The sequence below is a fragment of the Rhinolophus ferrumequinum genome, chromosome 24 (genome assembly GCF_004115265.2).
Source record: "Rhinolophus ferrumequinum isolate MPI-CBG mRhiFer1 chromosome 24, mRhiFer1_v1.p, whole genome shotgun sequence".
NCBI classification, from domain to species: domain Eukaryota; kingdom Metazoa; phylum Chordata; class Mammalia; order Chiroptera; family Rhinolophidae; genus Rhinolophus; species Rhinolophus ferrumequinum.
Genome location: NC_046307.1, coordinates 22,346,505 through 22,366,566, shown reverse-complemented (window position 1 = coordinate 22,366,566; position 20,062 = coordinate 22,346,505). Strand labels below are relative to the sequence as shown.

At 47.8% G+C, this 20,062-nt stretch overlaps 1 protein-coding gene across 4 annotated transcripts in view; it reads left to right on the top strand.

Moving 5' to 3' along the window:
* The window catches only part of PDGFRB (platelet derived growth factor receptor beta), a 36,062-nt gene extending 32,819 nt beyond the window's left edge, over window positions 1-3,243 (top strand). For all 4 annotated transcript variants that reach the window (XM_033096189.1, XM_033096190.1, XM_033096191.1 and 1 more), the window contains one exon: window positions 1,186-3,243. In XM_033096189.1, the coding sequence (XP_032952080.1) occupies window positions 1,186-1,369 (184 nt within the window). In that variant the 3' untranslated portion in view covers window positions 1,370-3,243. The remainder of the gene's footprint in view (window positions 1-1,185) is intronic.
* Window positions 3,244-20,062: the final 16,819 nt, after the last annotated feature.

Below are 20,062 nucleotides of genomic sequence, written 5' to 3'. Positions count from 1 at the left end.
CGTGTGCATCTCCGTGGCAGCCGGCTTTCCTTAGAAGTTACCTAGGGCGAGCACTTCTTCCTGCCACTGAATAGGAGAATGGAACTCATTTGACCTTTGATGCCCTCAGGTGGAAAGGGCAGGCTGATAAGAGAGAATGTGCTGAGACTTAATCTGCAATGTAGCTATTTCCTTCAAAGGAGCCCCCACAGGCCATCTGCTCTCTCCCCTCTCTAGGCCTCTCCTAGCACTAAGAAGAGGAAGAAAACCTAATTAGCACCCCCAGCACCCCACTGGGTTACTCTGGGTCATTGCCAGCCCCAGGCCCATGGTCTGTCCTTCAGCACCATACCCTCAGGGCCCCAGGGAGCCGGCCAGGTTATAGGAAGCAGAGGTGCCTACAAGAGCTCAGGCCAGAACTCAGACTGGGAAGGAGATTTGTACTTTTCTTCGCCTTGGGATGTGGTGAAGTTATAGTGTGGGGAGGGCGTTGGTGAAAGGACTAGCTGTTGCCTAGACTTGATGTTCAGGCAGAGTACCCTCCCTTAACTGGAAAGAAGGACTCCCCATAAGGCCACACCCACTCCCCAAAGCAAGACCCACCCCATGGTGAACTGGCAGGAGCCTCATCAAGGTTCCACCTCCGGCTCTGCTGTGAGACACACCTTCTCTCTGTCTGTGTGCTAGGAGCACACACAGGACTTCAAAGCCCCCCCCCCCAAAAAAAACCCTCCCACTCTGTTTACGCAGCTAATATTCCAAGGCTCCATGTAGAGTGTGCAGAGGAATTAAACTCAGGGTTCAAATAGCTTAGGGTGTGAAAGCTGGCCGTGTTTTGTGCCCTCAAACAAGTTGCTTCCCTTGTCTGAACCAGTTTCCTCTTCTTTAAAATAACAGCAATAAGTACAGTTTGGAGGTTGTTGTGAGGATTAAAAGAGATAGTATATACCTTCAGGAGTGCAGGAGATGGAGACACGGATGGGTGAGGAATAAGTGTCGGAGCCACTGGATCCATGTGGAGTCCCAGCTCCTATACCTACCCACTGAGTGATGCAGAACAACACAACCTCTCTGAGCTGCAGTTTCTCACTGTGCCTGCCTTGCATAGTCTTTATGAAGATTCAACCCATGGAAAGCTCTTGATGAATGCTGGGATTTTACCATGGTTTCTTCCTAGCCTCTCATGCACTTACCTTCTCCCTCTAGCTCCACCCTGAATGAAGTCAACACCTCCTCTACCATCTCCTGTGATAGCCCCCTGGACCCCCAAGAAGAACCAGAGCCAGAACCCCAGCCTGAGCCCCAGGTGGAGCTGGAGCCGGAGCCGGAGTGGCCGCAGGATTCAAGCTGTCCCGGGCCTCGGGCTGAGGTGGAGGACAGCTTCCTGTAGGGGGCTGGCCCCCACCCTGCCCTGCCTGAACCGAAGCTCCCCCTTGATCTCTCAGCACCCTGCACCTCCTGGCCTGTCCTGGCCCGGCCTCCCATCAGCCAGGCTGCTCCCATCAGCTGTCCCCTTCTGGAAAGCTTTGGCTCCTGGCTTGTTGCATCCCAAACCCTGGGGCTAGCTCAGAAGGCAGGAGAACTGCAGGAGCGATGACCAACCCTCTGCCTTCGGGAAGGCCATGTGACTCTGAGCTGGGGTTCTCCCAAAGGACTCAGTTTCTCCATATGTAAGACGGGAAAGTTAGGCTTGGTGCCTCATAGTCTGGGATTCTCTCCCTGGCTGACAGGTGAGGAGGTTGGAATCCCTGGGGAGATTCTCAAGGTTCATGAGGTGGTAAGTGAACTTTTTTCTGTTCAGCCAGCTACCCCTCAAGGAGCTGCAGCTTTCTTCTCCCACTTTTATCCGCCCAAAGGGAAGGGGAGGGACCCTGGCATCCCTGGCTCCTGGCTGAGCTGGGGCCTGGACAGTGTTGCCTCATCCAGAAGCCACCTCCCCTTGATGCCAGTCTCCATTTTCCCAGGCCCGAGCTGGTCTGGGGCCGTCCATGCTTAATTAATGCTGGGGGCTAAGCCAAGTCCAGGACATTCTGGCTTGTAGTCCCTGCCCCAGGCACTAGGGGCACACTTCCCCATAAAAAGTGCCCATGTCTGTGTCTTGCTGGTCCCATGTGTCCTGGGGTCTTTTTCCTCATCACTGCCAGTCTTACTCCAACCACCAGAGCCTCCAGGGCCAGACAGACCCAAGTCTATGATGAGTGTGTTGACATGACTGCACAAAGTATCCACACGTGTGGACCAGTGTGTGGACCTCATGTGCATTGGACTCTCTGAGAGAGCTTGCAGGAAGTCCTCACCCTCTCTGGGCCTGTTTTCCCTGTTGAAATATGAGCAGGTTGGACTCATTGACTTCTGGTGCCTGCCAGCATTAACATTCCAGAATATACCAGGGGTTCCACATTTGCCCAGATGAAATAAAGCCAAATCCCCCAAACTTCCATCCTGAGGGTCAGCTGGATGGAGGTTCGAGATCACACATCGCACTCTAGGCATTCAGGAACTGTGGCCCTTCCCTAGGCCCCTGGTAAGTCCCAAAAGGCCAGCTGCCCAGGCCTTGACTTGGAGTGATAGCCAGTGTCCTGAAAATCCCCAAGCAGCTGCCCCAGGGACGTAAGATCACAGGACTCCTTTCAGCACCCACAATGACCTCTGGAGCTATCCTGGGCCAAAGAAGCAGGGAGAGCAAATCAGACCACCTGATGCAGCCCCCCCACTCCAGCACCTGCTCTCCAGGTCTGTGCCGAAGTCTAATGGACAGCGAGGGCCCCTAGGGGGCCCTGGAAAGCACAAGAAGCCTTGGATGGGGAACCTGAGAAAGGGGTACAAGAGGTGGGTACTCTAAGGATTGCCTTCTCACCTGCCAGCTGCCCCATTCCTGAGGCAATGCCCCTGGGGTAGGGCTTTGTCACTGCCACGGCCCACTCACCTCACTGCCAGCTGCACCCCAGTCCAGTGGGCACTGAAGTGCCAGGGGAGTGAGGGTTATGGCCAAGACCACTGGCAGGGGGTATGCTGGGAAGGGGAGGAGGGAAGGTCACCCCCTTGGGCACCACCTCCCTGCGCTGGGGCCCCCGGAGCCTGGCTGAGGAGAGGGAGTGTGTTCTCATTACGGTACCAAAGATGTAATCACCTAGGTTTACAATTATTTTTAGGACTCACATTAACTCACATTTATACAACAGAAATGCTATTTTGTATGCCATCAAAATTTCCTATCTGTGTACTTTTTTTTAAGGGAAAGATTTTAATATTAAACCTGGTGCTTCTCACTCACAGACTTGGTGGTCTTTTGCGGGTTTGGGTCCCTGTGTCTGGGAGGTGGCCGGAGTGGAGTAGGGCCAATGGGGCTCACCCCAGCCTTAGGGTTCCCACACAGCTCCCTTCAGCTCGGAGTCTGGTTTCCCTTGGTAAGATGGGGATTTTCACACACATACACACACACACACACCCCACCCTACCCCTTGCTACCGTGTTTCCTGCAAATCAGACCTAGCCGGACCATCAGTTCTAATGCGTCTTTTGGAGCAAAAATTATTATAAGACTCAACCGCTTTTATTTTACTATAATATAAAACCAGGTCTTTAATATAGAATAGAATAGAATAGAATAGAATAGAATAGAATAGAATAGAATACCGGATCTTACACTAATTTTTGCTCCAAAAGACGCATTAGAGCTGATTGTCCGGCTAGGTCTTATTTTTGGAGAAACACAGCAGTAGCTGGATGACCTGGACACTGGGCTTTGATTTTCCAAGTTGGGAAATGAGAAGGCTCTTCTGGCTTTGCAGGCCTTGCCCCGGGTTGGGCAGGACTGTTCACAGGCTCATGTGAAGGAGCCTGAGCCCCTCCTGCTGCCCCCACTCCACCATACCATGTGCTTTGGCTTTGGCTATTAAGCTGGACTCTCCCTGCCCTCTCTCCTCCACTCTGCCTGTGGGCCAGATTGAGGCAGGTTTGGCTCGTGACAGACATCCACTACCACCCAGATTCCAGGAACTGGTGAGTAGTGGCGCGGTCCCAGGTAGGAGCCGGGCAGACCCAGCACCCACGGGGACAGAGGGCTGGAAGAAGTGAGGAGAAGGGGTGAAGGAGAGAGAGGAAGAGGAATGGAGGAAGGTGTGGGGGGAGTGTAGCCAGGGCTAGGCCAGGGGAAGGAAAGGTGCCTGGCTGTGGCTCTCAGCGCAGTCTTCCTAGGCTGGGTAGAGGGGTATAGAACTGGCAGGTTTCCTGGCCTTCACGGCTGCAGCAGCTCAGTGGTGTGGGGCTGGTGTGAGCCAGGTATCGCGGTGCCTGATGGCCAGCTTGGTATTGGCTATAGGCTCCACTGGCCAGCCCAGGCCTGGGAGACCCTGTCAGCAGCACAGGGCCAAGGGCCATAGAGCCACCAGGGGCAGGAGGCTGAATGCAGGGGTCCTGGACCCAGGTTGGGAATTCCTGGCCCTCTCACCTGTGCCATTTGGAGGGGTCACCTAGGTGGAACCACGTTTCAGTCTGAGATCTGTAATACCTGACTGTGTGTACTTGGCCATCCCTTGCTCTCTCTGAACTGGGGAAGGGACATCTCAGTTTGTTGCTGGGGGAGGGGTACTTTGCTTTGGAGCCACAGGTCTCCCTGGACAGCCTCCAGGAGTCTGGGGCTGTGGCTGCCAGTGGGGAGAGGAACAGAGACGTGTGGCAACTCTGACTCAGAGGCCCAGTCGCCAGCTCAGGAGCAGCTGAGCCGTGCCAGGCCCAGCCACGCCGAGCCCACCCTCCTGGGGTCCTGGCTTCAGAGAACGTCCAGCACCCACGACCCCTTCTCTCTTGGCTGTGGTAGAAGATGAATAAGGCCAATCCCCAGATCTGCCCTGTAAAGAGGATAAACCACCACATTCCAGACTAGGATTATCCTCACTCATGGGAAAAGCCTCCGTCTAGGTCAGGGGACCTTGGCTGCCTGCACCTCAGGCCTGCTCCATATCGGACACTGGGTGGATTACACCACAGCAGGCCTCAATTTCCCCAGCTGTAGGTGGAGCTGATAATGTTACACAGAGATAAAGGACGATAAAACACAGGTATTGAACAGTTACTATGTACCACGTCTGTCCTGTTGCTTCACACACATTTTCTCATTTGACCCTCACATTAACCCTATAAATCAGGTACCACTATTGTTCCCATATTACAAAGGAGAAACCAGTTCAGGGAGGATGTGAAGTGACTTGCTCAAAGTCCCCTGGTCGGTATGGCAGGGATAGGATCGGGGCCTGGGCCCAGGCAATTCCCAAGCTCAGGGAGGTAAAGCATCCAGCCCAGGTTGTAGGGCCACAGAGTGGGGACGCCTGAGTCCCAGCCCGTCTCCTGACTCCAGACGTCTCTGGTGCTGTGTATCCCCAAGAGAACGAGCAGGTAAGTATGGCTAAGAGGAAAGAGCTAAGTGAATCTGAGGGCTAGATAAAAATAATTAAAAAGAGTTTGGTGGAGGCTTCGACCTCACCGTCCCCTGTGCACAGGGGTACGGGAGTTGGGGGAGAGGTTACCTTAGGTCAGCCTCGGCTGGCTCCTGCCTCCCAACCTCCCCACTCAGGCAGGCCCAAGGGAACGGCTGAGCTGGAATTTTCCTCCCAGACGATGAGCCACTTGGACTACACTATTCTTCCACCACCCTGTTCACAGCCAGGGTCCCTGTTCCTGGAAAAAGAGGGAAAGACGGAAAGAAGCTATTGCTCCTGGGCCCCTTGAACTTCAGCCGATGTGGTACCTCACCACCCCCCGTTAATGCCCCTTCTTTGAATTAGGGCACCATCTCTAAAAGGCCAGTTTTATTTTGGTTTCTTATTGAGCTTAATAATAATTAAAAATTACTTTTGTAAAAAATTTATGCAACATCAGCTTTCATTAAAAATATCCATTACCAAAATATATAATATAGAAACTTTTTGTGTATTTTGTATTTTAGACTCCAGACTCCAGGGACATTTCAAATGCTTATCTTCTTTATTCAGCAACTGTGTGTGTAGGAATTTATTTCATGGCAAATCATTTAGTTATATTCTTCTGGGTTTCCATCCCTCCTCACATCCATACTAATATTTGTATTTTGTATCTATAGCTATGTATATAGATATGTGATTATAATTTTAAACAAAACTACCACTACCATTTTGCAACATTTTGTTTTCTACTAAATAATTCATCATGGACATAGTCACAGGTGAGTTGTACCTACAGATACTAATTCATTCATTTTGACAGCTGCTCATGATTTAAAAGCATGCCTGTGCCATAAAATATTTAACCAATACCGTACTGATGGACATTTAGTGTTTCAGAGATATGAATTATGCTGGAATGGCCATTGTTTGTGAAGTACATTTATATTTGCACATGTATGTAGGTGTCTTTTTCCATAGGATAAATACCCGGACCCAGAGTTCCTGAGTAAAGAGAATAACATTTAAAATGTTACTGCTGTCTAAAAGTTCCCTTTAAAAAAACATAAAATCATCGAGTTTCTGGAAGGCAAAGAAAATCAAACATCAAAAATGATGCAAACAACATAATTTAATTCTAGCCAGGTGCTCTGGCCTCCTAGAAGAAGTCTGGAGTCTCTTTCTTCTGTTTGTTGAAAAAAGCCACAAATGAGGGGCAGAAAAGAGTTAAAGACAGACGAGCACCAAGCAGAGACTTTCTGCCTGGAGTAAACAGAAAGGCTTTGAAGACTTGCTGAGGCAGAAACTTGCCCGGGATGAAATATTTTCTGCAGGTGTGCTCCCAGCAGCCCCATCCAGCGGGGCCATCCCTCTGTGGGGAATCCCAGCATCCCCTCGCCACCCTGGCTCAGCCCTGGTCCCACACAGTTTAGAGAGTGTGTTCCTCCTGGTGGCCCCGTGTGATGCTCACAATAAACCTGAGATAAGCCAAGGGATTAGTTCCAGACGAGGAAGCTGAGGCTCAGAGCCATGAAGTCTGGCCCAAGGTCACACACAGGGAGGAGGCCCTTGCCGGCCAGGCTGGTGTCCTTGCTACTGCCTTCCTCAGGGAGTCTCTAAATCCAATTCCTGGACTCAGGGAGCGGGGCAAGCTAGGCCCCGGCGTCAGGGTACCAGCTGCCCATTCAGGATACGGCTCCTGAATTCCCTGGGTGGGCTCCCCCTTGCAGTGGGGTTCTGGGGTTTCTCTGGGCTGTGATGAATTGCCACAGCTCAGAATACAATCTGCTATGGCTGCCTCAGGGGCCTGATGAGGGGGCCCGGCCTGGGGCAGAGGGCTGGCTCTTCTTAGAATCCAGCAGGGACTCAGAGACATCACAGAAGCCAGACTGTCTCCCTATGACGCCCTTCCACTGGCTCAGCCCCTGCCCCCCTCCCCCAGACCCCCTTTGGTCCTCTCCAATGCTCTCCCCTTAGGGTTCCTCTCCTTGGGAGCAGTTTCATACATAGTCTTTTTCTGGTTTGGGGTTTCATGGGTAATCACTGCAAGAAACAAGAAGGTCACAAATATGGGGAAGTTACCAGGCTTCTACAAAATCACAACCTTTTCAGAGTGCTGTTCCCCTTCTGTAGGGACAAGATGGAAATTTCCACGCCTGAAAGTTTCTCTTCTTTGCCATTGATCTTCCTGAAGCATTCTATGATCTTGGCTCTCTTGTGCTCAAACACCTTCAGTGTCTCCCCACGGCCCAACAAAGTCCCGACTCCCTAGGGTGGTCTCCCTGACCTGACTCTGGCCTCTCCTGCCAACCGCCCACATCTGCCCTCTAAGGCTTGTCTACCCCTGTGTGGGCCACAAGCCTGCCAACCTTCCAACTATCTCCACATTCTCGCCGATACTTTTTATCCTTGTCTTTTCGATAGCAGCCATCCTGACAGTGTGAGGTGATAGCTCATGGTGGTTTTTATTTGCGTTTCCCTGATGACTAGCAATGTTGTGCATCTTTTCATGTACTAATTGTGCTAAGTGGCTAATTGTATCTCTTCTTTGGAAACAAGTCTATTCAATGCACTGGTCCATTTTTTAATTGGACTTTTTTTTTTTGCTGTTGAATTCTATACGTTTCTTATATATTTTAGACAAGAATCCGTAATATATCAGATACATGATTTGCAAATATTTTCTCCCATGCTGTAGGTTGCCTTTTCATTTTGTTGACCATTTCTTTTGCTGTGCAGAAGCCCGACCTCCACACCTCGGTCGGTGCTGTCTGTACCACTTGCATGTCCAGGGCCCAACCCTCTATGGCTAAAGGACAAACTCTTGCTCTAAATTCCCGCCCAGCACAAAGCCACCTCCTCCAAGAAGCCTTCCTGATCTCTTGGCTGGAAGTGATTTCTCTTCCCGGTCCTTAATGTTTCTGACGGGCCTTCATGTTTGTTTGACACCCTCAGTCCCTGGAGGTTCTATGCACTTGCACCTCAAGGCCTTTAGCATGTGTTTTTCCTGATGTTCCCTACTCCTCCTTGCACCTCCCCCAATCTTTCTCAGCTTAGGTAGACTCTTCCTTAACGCTCCTCTTCAGGGCTCCCAGGAAGTCCTGCAACACCCAGTCATGCAGGGTGTCATTTGGGGTCTCCTGTACCGCTCCCCACATAAGAACGCAGGACATGGTGAGGCCAAAAAGGAACACCCACGGAGCCATAGATAGGGGAGTCATACCACTACAGTCTCGCTGGTGGCTGGGTTGGAGACGCAGGAAGCAGGAGCCACACGATCTGCAACCTGCCATCTGCTTTTCTGCCAACCAACCAACCCCACCTACCAACTGCAATCTGCGCTTGCAGGCTCAGCCACCATCTTCTTGCCAGCCCCCATTTTTCTGCTAGCGTAGCCACGGCAGTTATATTAGTGGCCAATGGCTCACTGCTTACAGCTGACAGCCAACTAGCCACAGCTGATGGCCATCTGATCACAGTTGATGGCCATTTACTACCCGAGTGAGCACCTTTCCACGTGAGGGCGAGAGCCTAGAAACTGCACTCCTGGCTCTGTCCCTCACATTTCACCCCTACACGGTCTCGCCTCAATCTACGCAACAAACGTCTTCCGCAAGGGGCCCTGTGCGAGGAGCCTGGAGGTGATTGCAATATCCTGGACACAGCCAGGCTCTCTGGGCACAGCCAGGGTTTCTCAGGGCATTGTCACTCTCTCTGGGCACAGCCAATCTTCCTGGGCACAGCCAGGGTTTCTCAGGGTACCACCCGTCTTTCTGGGCACAGCCAGACTTTCTGGGCACAGCCAGGGTTCTCACATATTCTCGATGGCGGCCGGTCAAGACACAAAAGCAAACATCTGCCAGTTCCACTACATGGTAGTATGTTCCCAAGCAGTCAAGCCATCCATTACATTAGGGATGGAGCCCATTCCCCATAGTCCACAGTCATTCCCCAGGGCTGTGTGTTAGCCTCACGATGTGTGCCCTCTCCGCAGGGCGAGAGCTCCAAGTCCTCCCCTACCTGGGGGTGAGGGCCTCAGCAAGCACTTCCCAGCCCACAGGGCTGCAAGGACCTTTGCTTTCTCTGGCCTATCTTGTTTGGGGAACCGTCCACGTCTTCCCATCCTCCATGGGGGTCCAGCTCTCCCGCAGCTGCTCCTGCTGGTCTTCCTGAGACTGAGTGTTCATATGCACAAACTGCTCCACCGCTCTTCGGAGAGCTTTGCTGGCACCGTACCCTGCTTGCTGCGCCCTGTGTCATGGAGGGTGTGTCGTGCGGGAGACTCTGCTCGCTGCGCCATGTGTCGTGCGGGGTGGCCTGTGGGGTCTCTGCTCCCGCTCCCCACATAAGAATGCAGGACATGGTGAGGCCAAAAAGGAACACCCATGGAGCCATAGGTAGGGGAGTCACACCACTATATCACTGGCAGCTGGGTTAGAGACACAGGAACCAGGAGCAACACAATTCTCAACCCTCACTGTGCCGCTTGCAGGCTCAGCCACCATCTTCTTGCTAGCCCCCCTTTTTTTGTTAGCGTAGCTACGGCAGTTATATTAGTGGCCAATGGCTCACTGGTTACAGCTGACGGCCAACTAGCCACAGCTGATGACAAATGGCCATTTGATCACAGTCGATGGCCATTTAATACCTGAGCCAGCACCTTTCTATGTGAGGCTGAGAGCCTGGAAACTGCTTTTTTGGGGCTCTGTCCCCACACTCCACCCCTACAGGCTCTCGCCTCACAATCTACGCGACAAGCGTCTTCCGCGAGGGGCCCTGTGCGAGGAGCCTGGAGGTGAATGCTATTTCCTGGACACAGCCAAGCTCTCTGGTCACAACCAGGGTTTCTCAGGGCACCACCAGTACTTCTGGGCACAGCCAGACTTCCTGGACTTCTTAGGGTACCACCAGTCTCCCCGGGCACAGCCAGGGCTCTTGGCACTGCCACTCTCTCTGGGCTCAGCCAGACTTCCTGGACTCAGCCAGAGCGCTCAGGGCACTGCCACTCTCTGGGCCTCTCAGGTTACCGTGCTGGAACAACAGCGGCTCACAGTCAAGGTGCTTACATATTCTCAATGGTGGCCAGTCAAGACACAAAAGCAAATATCCACCAGTTCCACTACATGGTGGTATGTTCTCAAACAAACAGTCAAGCTGTCCATTAAATTAGGGATGGAAGGCAATTCCCCATAGTCCACAGTCATTTGCCAGGGCTGTCCTGGGGGTGAGGGATGACCTTGACCTCACCCTCAGCTCCCACGGAGGACTCAGCAAGCGTTTCCTCCTGGGACTACAAGTCCCGCATCCGGGCTGCCTCAGCAAGTACTTCCCAGCTCACAGGGCCGCAAGGACCTTCGCTTTCTCCGGCCTCTGCTGGTTGGGGAACCGTCCACGTCTTCCCACCCCTCCACGGGGTCCAGCTCTCTGGCAGCTGCTCCTCCTGGTCTTCCTGCAACTGAGTGTTCATATGCACAAACTGCTCCACCGTCCTTCGGAGAGCTTTGGCCGACACCGTACCCTGCTCGCTGCGCCATGTGTCGTGCGGGGCGGCCTGCGGGGTCTCTGGTCCCGCTCCCCACATAAGAACGCAGGACATGGTGAGGCCAAAAAGGAACACCCACAGAGCCATAGGTAGGGGAGTCACACCACTATACTCTCACTGGCGGCTGGGTTGGAGACACAGGAACCAGGAGCAATACAATTCTCAACCCTCACTGTGCTGCTTGCAGGCTCAGCCACCATCCTCTTGCTAGCCCCCATTTTTCTGCTAGCCTAGCCACGGCAGTTATATTAGTGGCCAGTGGCTCACTGGTTACAGCTGACGGCCAACTAGCCACAGCTGCTGGCCATTTGATCACAGTCGATGGCCATTTACTACCTGAGCCAGCACCTTTCTATGTGAGGCCGAGAGCCTGGAAACTGCTTTTTGGGGCTCTGTCCCCACAGGGCGTCATGTGGGGTCTCTGGTCCCACACCCCACATAAGAATGCAGGACATGGTGAGGCCAAAAAGGAACACCCACGGAGCCATGGATAGGGGAGTCATACAACTGTAGTCTTGCTGGAGGCTGGAATGGAGACGCAGGAAGCAGGAGCCACACAATCTGCAACCTGCTGTCCGCTTTTCTGCCAACCAACCAACCCCACTTGCTAGGTGCAATCCTCCATGCTAACTGCAAATCCGCGCTTACTAGCTCAACCACCATCTTCTTGCTAGTCCCCATTTGCTGCTAGTGTAGCCACTGGCCTAGGCAGTTATATTAGTGGCCAATGGCTCACTGGTTACAGCTGACGGCCAACTAGCCACAGCTGATGGCCATCTGATCACAGTTGATGGCCATTTACTACCCGAGTGAGCACCTTTCCACGTGAGGGTGAGAGCCAGGAAACTGCACTCCTGGCTCTGTCCCCACACACCCCCTACCTCCTGGCTGTGCCACGCGGCTGTGAGCTCCATAGGGGAGGGACCGTGCCTGCCATTTTCACCTCTGTGTTTCTAGGGCCAGGCACAGAGGAGACGCTCAATAAATATTTGTTGAATGCACTTCACCTGCTTTATTTCTCACTGGATTGGAGTCAATAACTCCTCTCCCATTTTACAAATGAAGAAACTGAGGCCAGGGACCTGTGATCACACAACTAGGAGTGGGGAATGCAATTTCTGGTCTGTCTGGCTCCAACAGGCCATGCCTCTCTACCTTGACCTTTGAGAGCCTTTGGCTTTGCTGAAGGCAGGTGGTTAAATACATGGGTTCTGGGGCCAAGTTTCTGGGTTCAAATCCAGCTCTGCCACTTATCAGCTGTGAGTCCCTGGGCAGGACACTTACTGTGTTTGAGCCTGTCTTTCTTCGTCTGTAATGTGGGATAATTATAGCTATCTCCTAAGGTGGTTGTAAGGACCAAATAAAATGATCTGTGCAAAGAGTCCAGTCCAGAAACTGGTGCAAAGAGGGTACCTAATGGACAGGGTGACTCAGAATGGTCCCTCTTTATGCCCCTGAGTTAGTACAATAATTAATAGCGCCCTTTTGGTCTCAAAGGTCCCTATTTGGATGATGAATCATGTCAGTATGGACTCATGTCAGTGTTATCACCTGCATTCTAGTCCTACCACCTAGGTGCTTGTCTTACCTCCCAGAATACCGTGTTTCCTCAAAAATAAGACCTAGCTGGACCATCAGCTCTAACGCGTCTTTTGGAGCAAAAATTAATATAAGACCTGGTCTTTAATATGATATAATATGATATGATAAATAATATGATATGATATAATACCAGGTCTTATATTAATTTTTGCTCCAAAAGACGCGTTAGAGCTGATGGTCCAGCTAGGTCTTATTTTCGGGGAAATATGGTAGGAAGGGCCCTGCAGCCAGAACAGGGCCCAACCCATGAAGCATTCACCCAATGTTTTCTGAGATTGGAGAATGCTTTCTACTCTCTTTTCCTTTGTTCATCCATTTACTCATTTGTTCACACATCCAGCACTGACCAAGTTCCCACCATCTGCCAGGCATGGGGAGTTCCCAGGGCATAAGCGGGGCTGGGGTCGAGTGGTCAGGAGGGAGGGTTGAGCTGTCTCCGCCATGGGGTCTGGAGTTACCAGGAACCAGGAGCCAGGCAGGGAGATGTGGATCGTGCCCTCAGTATGTACAGAAGCATGACACGGCCCACACGATCCCCTCAGGATTTCCTAACCTTTGTGCTGACATGCAAACCCCTCTCAAAGTTCCTCTGCAACAGGAAAGAGTGATGTCAATCTGGGATTCCTGTTTGTCACCGTCCCGGCAGCATTGCTGCGGCTTCCTCAGCTGGGGGTCACTGCACTGAACAGGGCACTTTCACCCCAAGTCCACTGGTGGACAGCATGTTCACAGCTGGGGAAGACCCAGAGTCACCCTGTGCAGCATGGTGGACATTATTAGCAGCCAGCTCTGTCATATGCCAGCTCTAGGACCTTGGACAATTGACCTAACTTCTCTGAGCCTTTATTTCCTCATCTGCGAAATGGGGATAATTAATAGAACTAGTCTCATGGTTGGATTAAATGAAATAAATATGCAAAGAGCCTGGCATGGTGCCTGGCACATAAACAACACTATGGGCCTCCAAATATCACATTCTCAGGAGGACAGAGTTCCTTCCTGCTCGCAGAGCTTGGCAACACTGCATCCATTCACTGAGTCATTCATCCTTCAGATATCAGTGGATCAGAATGGTCAGGTATACTGTAGGCTCAGGAGGCAGAAATAGCCTCACCAGCTGTGTGATCTTGGGGAAATGACTTAACTTCTCTGAGCCTTGGGATAATAACCACATGTATCTGTAGGGTTGAGGATTCAATGAGAAAACTCCAAAGAGCGCTTGGTACGCCTGACACACAGTGACCACACGATCGGCCTTTAAGGCCTGTCGAGTGAGGAAAGTACTGGAATGGGGGTAAGGCCAGGAGGCCTAGGATACATAGAAAGGACAGGGGCAGGGGCAGGGAGGTCTCCTGTAGGTAGGGCATCTGAGGAGCCATAAGAGTTAGCCGGGTGGACAGAAATAACAGCGTGAGCAGCTTCCTCTGATCTTGGGGACAGATGGGTTCTACTGAGGTGATGTAGGCCACCCCTCAGGGTCACTGTGGCCTCCACCTTCCTTGCTGGCCACATCCCTTCTCTACCTCAACACCCTCCACCAGATGGGGGTCTCGGCCAGCCTGGGTCAGGGACTTTGTGAGAAATGCATGAAAGCTGAGCACCCTGTGCTGAGATGGGACACAAATTCTACCTACATGTTAAAGATTCTTCGGTCTCCTTGAGGCCATCCCTGAGCTTTCAAGGGCAGTGGCCTCAGCCATGAGTAAGCATCAGAAGGCCTTAGAGAGCCTCATACCCCTAATTCAGCAGGCCTGGGGTGGCCCTGGAATCTGCATGTTAGCAGCTACCACTGCCATCCTGAGGCCGGAATCCTTGGAGCGCACTTGGAGGTCCCCACCTCTAGAGGCTCCCACTAAAAACCATGGCCAACAGGACACAGCTTGAGCACCCCGCCAGGTGTCAGCGACCCTCTGCACGCGGAGCTCACTCCTTCCCACTTGCACCTCCAGTCCATTCCTTTGGCTGGCCACAGGGAGCCCTGATGTTTCCCCCTTTCTGCACCCATGCTAGTCCCTCTCCTGGATTTCCTTTCTGCTTGGAGGACTCCTCCAAGGCCCAGCTCTAAAACCGCTGCTCGGAAGCCCTGGCAGACTCTCCATCCTCTGTCCCCCGCCCCCCCCCCCCATGGGATCTGATTGTGCCCCTGTCACCACATGAAGGGGCTCCCTCCAAATGGGTTAGACTTGAGAAAGTTAATGTCACTGCACATTGTTCAAGATCTGATGAGAGGGAAGATGACTAGATGTGTTTGGAAACCAGGTTCTAGGAGGATAGCTAAGGGACCAGAGTGTTCAACTGGAGAAGTGATGTCCCCGAGAACCACAGGGTCCCTCACATCACTGGAGGCCTGTCAAGGGACAGAGGCAGGGTTGTCTGGGCATCCATAATGCAGCACCAGGAGTGACAGGGACGTGTCCCAGGGAAGCAGATCTGTCCCTCTGCAGAGAAACAAGGACTCCAGCCTTCCAACAACAGGAGGCACGCAGGTGACCTGCCAGGGATGCTGTGTGCTGTCAGAAACGGTATTGGTCCAATGACCCAGGGAGCAGGAAGTGGTGACCTGGGTCTGAGACCCTGAGAATCACAATTCTGGTTCTGAGCCTTCCCCAAAGTAGCTGTGTGACACGAGATAAGTTACTTAACTTCTCTGACCTTCCCTTTTCTTATCTCTACAGTGGAGATAATTTGCACTTCACTAAGCCCGTGTGGTCCAGGCTTGTATCAGAAAATGGAAATGAAAGTGCCTTACAAACAATAAATGGCTCACCCCTCCTAAGCAAGGCACAAAACTCAGAAACCAGAAATGGAAAGACAACAGATTTGACCACAGGCAAAATAAAATCTTCTGTGTAAATAAAGACACCAAAAAAGAAAGGTAAAAGAAAGGTGGAAAATGTTTTCAACATATATGGTCATAGGGTTAATGGACATAATACAGAATATAAGTAGTCCCAACAAATCAATAAAAGATAACAAACAGAAAAATGGACAAAGGATATCTGTAGAAGAAATCTGTATAGTGAATACACACATGAAAAAAAAGTTCATTTCACAACTGATCTGGGAACTGCATATTGAAACCAAAAAAATGAATTAACATTTTTTTCTATCTGATTGGGAAACACTTTAAAGATCGATATACAATGTCAGCAAGAATATAGTGAAGCTATATTCCCATAGTGGTTTCCCACACACTGTTGGTGGGAGTGCACATTCACACAGCCTTTTTTTGAAAAGCAATTTAATGATGTTCCGCATTTTAATCTACCTACCCTTTGACCCAGCAAACCCTCTTATAGGATTGGATCCTGCTCAAAGGATGGCACATAGGCACAAAAATTCACGTGGGAGGATGGTCACTGCCGTATTGTTTACAAGGGGGGAAAATCTAAAGTAACTAAAGCATCCATTCAGTAGCGGAATGGTGAAATAAATTATGGTTGATTCATACCATGAAAACACTACAGTAATGTAAAAAGCAATGTAGATCCCCATGTATGGAAAGATTTCTAAGATGTATTGTTGAGTGATAAAAGCCAAGCCCCAGTGCAATCAATAGCATAAGATCAAGTATGCGTAAATGGATGGATGAATGGATGGATAGACGAGCCTGTGTATAAGGCAAAGGCAAACATTGGAAAGCCTACATACATAACTCCTACCAGTGGTTGTTGGGAAAAGGGCTGTGATTGGGAGAAAGATTTGGAGGGACTTCTGTTTGAGATGTCAGATCCTCTTTATGTATGAGTATTTAACAGTGAGCACTGGTGTTGAAAAAAAAAAAAGGAGTGGGAAAACAGAACTATAGAATGGTGTTTTAGGCTGTATCCTGAAAGAGTTTGTATAGAATTGGTATTATTTATTAATTGTTTGATAAAATTCACCAGCAAAATCATTGGGCCTGGCATTTTGTTTTTGGAGGGCGGTTTTTGTTAGAAGATTTTTAAATATTAGTTTAATTTCTTTAATAAATATAGGACTATTAATATTATATATTTCTTCTTGAGTGAGCTTTGGCAGTTTGTATCTTTCAAGACATTTGTCCATTTATCAAATTTGTTGAATTGATGGAGTCAGAGTTCTTCATAAGTATCTCCTTGTTATCTATCCTTTTAGCGTCAGCAGCATTGGCAGTGAGGTCCACTTTTTCATTCTTGATATTTATAATTTGTGTCTTTCTTATATTTGTCTTGGATAGTTTATTGATTCTTTTTTCAGTGAAACGTTTTTTGGTTTCATTGATTTTTCTCGAAAATTTTTTTTCCTGGATTTCATTGATTTCTGCTCTTATCTTTATTTCCTTCCTTACAGACTGCTTTGGGTTTAATTTGTTCTTTGTTTTTCTAATTTATTAAGTGAAACTCACATCATTTATTACTTTTTCATCCAATTCAAAATATTTTCTAATTTTCCTTGTGATTTCCTCTTTGATTCATGATTTGTGTACAAATTTGTTGTTCTCCAGATATCTGTCAATAATTTCAAGTTTCATTCTGTTATGATACAAGAAACAGTTTGTGTAATTTATTTATTTAAACTTTTTTTTAATGACCCAGAATATGGTATATCGTGGTGAATGCTCCATGGATCTTTGAAAACAATGTGTATTTTGTTGTCATACATTTTACCTTTACATATGCTATAAACATACAGTACACTGCTACTATTTTTGCCTTAAATCAGGGTTTGTCAAACTAGAGTCCCTGGGCCAAATCTAGCCTGCCACCTGTTTTTGTAAATAAGGCATTATTGGAACCTAGCTACACTCCATGGTTTACATATTGTCTATGGCTGCTTTTGCACTATAATGGCAAAGTTAAGTAGTTGCAAAACAAATTCTATTGCCCCCACAGCCTCAAATATTTACTATCTGGATATTTACAGAAAAATTTTGCAAATGTCTGTTTTAGGCAGTGTTATATTTTCGAGCATTAAAAAATAAGATAAAGTATTTTTTATATTTACCTTTATTTATTTTTATATTTACCTTTATTTATTTATTTATTTATTTACCTTTATTTATATAAAGGTATTATATAAATAAATACCTTTATTTATTTATTACCTTTATTTATTTATTTATTACCTTTATTTATTACCTTTGTTTTTATGTGTATATGAAAGTTCTGTCAGGTATCATACTTTTTGACTGAAGAGCTCCTCTTAACATTTTTTCCTTTTCTAGTGTTGATTGGCAGTGACTGCTCTCAGTTTTTGTTTTTCTAAGAAAGTCTATCCCTTCTTCTTTTAAAATTGAGATAAAATTCATATAACGTAAATTTAAACATCAACCATTTTAAAGTGTGCAATTCAGTGACATTTAGTACATTCACAATGTTTACAACCATCACCTCGATGTAGTTCCAAGACGCTTTCATGACTCCAAAGGAAGCATCATACCCATGAAATAGTCACTTCCCATTCCAGCCTCCTCCCAGCTTCTGGCAACCACTAGTCTTTCTGTTTTTATGCACTTATCTAATCTGGATGCTTTATATAAATGTAGTCATACAATTGGTGACATTTGGTAGACATACAATTGGTGGCTTCTTTCAGTGAGCATACTGTTTTTGAGGTTCATCCATGTTGTGACATGTGTCAGTACTTCATTCCTTTTTATGGCTGAATAACATTCCATTGCGTGGATATATCCATTTTGGCTATCCATTCATGAAATGTTTCCACCTTTTGGTTATTGTGAATAGTGCTGCACTAAACATTCATTGTCAAGTATTTGTTTGAGTGCCTATTTTCAATTTTTTGTGGGTATACCCAGGAATGGAACTTTTAGGTCCTATGGTAATTCTATGTTTCACTTTTGGAGGAACTATCATCAAGCTGATTACCACAGCAGCCGCACCATTTTACATTCTTACCAGCAATGTGCAAGGGTCCCAATTTCCCTACATCCTCACCAACACTTGTTATTTTCTGATTTTTTAAAAATTATTGCCAACCTAGTTGGTGTGAGGTGCTAGCTCATTGTAGTTTTGACTTGCATTTCCTTAATGATTAATGATGTTGAGCCACTTTTCATGTGCTTGTTGGTCATTTGTGTATCTTCTTTGGAGAAATGTCTATTCAACATTTTTGCTCACTTTTAAATTTGAGTTGTTTGTCTTTTTGTTGTTGCGTTTATAGTATATCTGAGTGTGTGTATATAAATTACACTGTATTAAAATTACACTGATGGTAACCACTTTGAATGTTACAATTTTAATAGTGTTTTCCTTTCTGAAGAGGTGCATACACTTTTTTGGCACTATACACACACACACACACACACACACACACACACACACTGTCTGACAATTAAGTTCGCGAACTTGTTGCAACGATGTTGCTAACCTTTTTTGATATCAGAAGGATTATTCATTATGAATCTGTACCAACTGAACAAATGGTTAACCACGTTTACTATTTGGAAGTGCTGAAAAGGCTGCATGAAAATGTTAGACGACCTGAACTTTTCACCAACAATTCATGGTTCTTGCATCATGACAATGCACCAGCTCACATGGCACTGTCTGTGAGGGAGTTTTTAGCCAGCACACAAATAACTGTATTGGAACACCCTCCCTACTCACTTGATCTGGCCCCCAATGACTTCTTTCTTTACCCAGAGATAAAAGAAATATTGAAAAGAAGATATTTTGATGACATTCAGGACATCAAAGATAATCCGACAACAGCACTGATGGCCATTCCAGAAAAAGAGTTCCAAAATTGCTTTGAAGGGTGGACTAGGCACTTGCGTTGGTCCATAGCTTCCCAAGAGGAGTACTTTGAAGGTGACCGTAGTGATATTTAGCAATGAGGTGTGTAACACTTTTTGTAGGATGAGTTCACGAGGTGAATTGTCCCACCTTATATGCCTTTAATCATATTAAGGATGTTGCCTTTTATTCCTAGTTTGTTTGATGATTTATCGTGACAGCATAGCATGTAGATTTTGTCAAAGGCTTTTTTGTGTCAATTGAAATAATCATGTGAAATTTTTTTCATTCTACTAATGTGGTATATTAGATTGATTTTCATATGTTGAACTATCTTTGCATTTCTGGGATAAATCCCACTTGGTCATATGTATAATCATCTTAATATGCTGTTGGATTTGGTTCGCTAGTATTTCATTGAGTATATTTGCATCTCTATTTATAAGAGATATTGGTCTAGTTTCCTTTCCTGTGATGTCTTTTTCTGGCTTTGGTATCAAGGAAATACTGGCCTCAGAATGAGTTGAAAAGTGTTCCCTTATCTTTCTGTCTTTTGAATGAGTTAGAGAAGAATTGGGATTAATTCTTTTTTAAGTATTTGTAGAACTCACTAATGAAGCTATCTGGTCCTGGACTTTTATTTGTTGGGAGGTTTTTGATTATTGATTTAATCTTTCTGCTAGTTATAAATATATTCAGATTTTTTTTTTATTTCTTCTTGAGTGAGTTTTGGTTGGTATTCATGATTACTAAAGGTTCAAAATAATCCCCCCCCCAAAAAAAAGTATATATAAATTATATATATC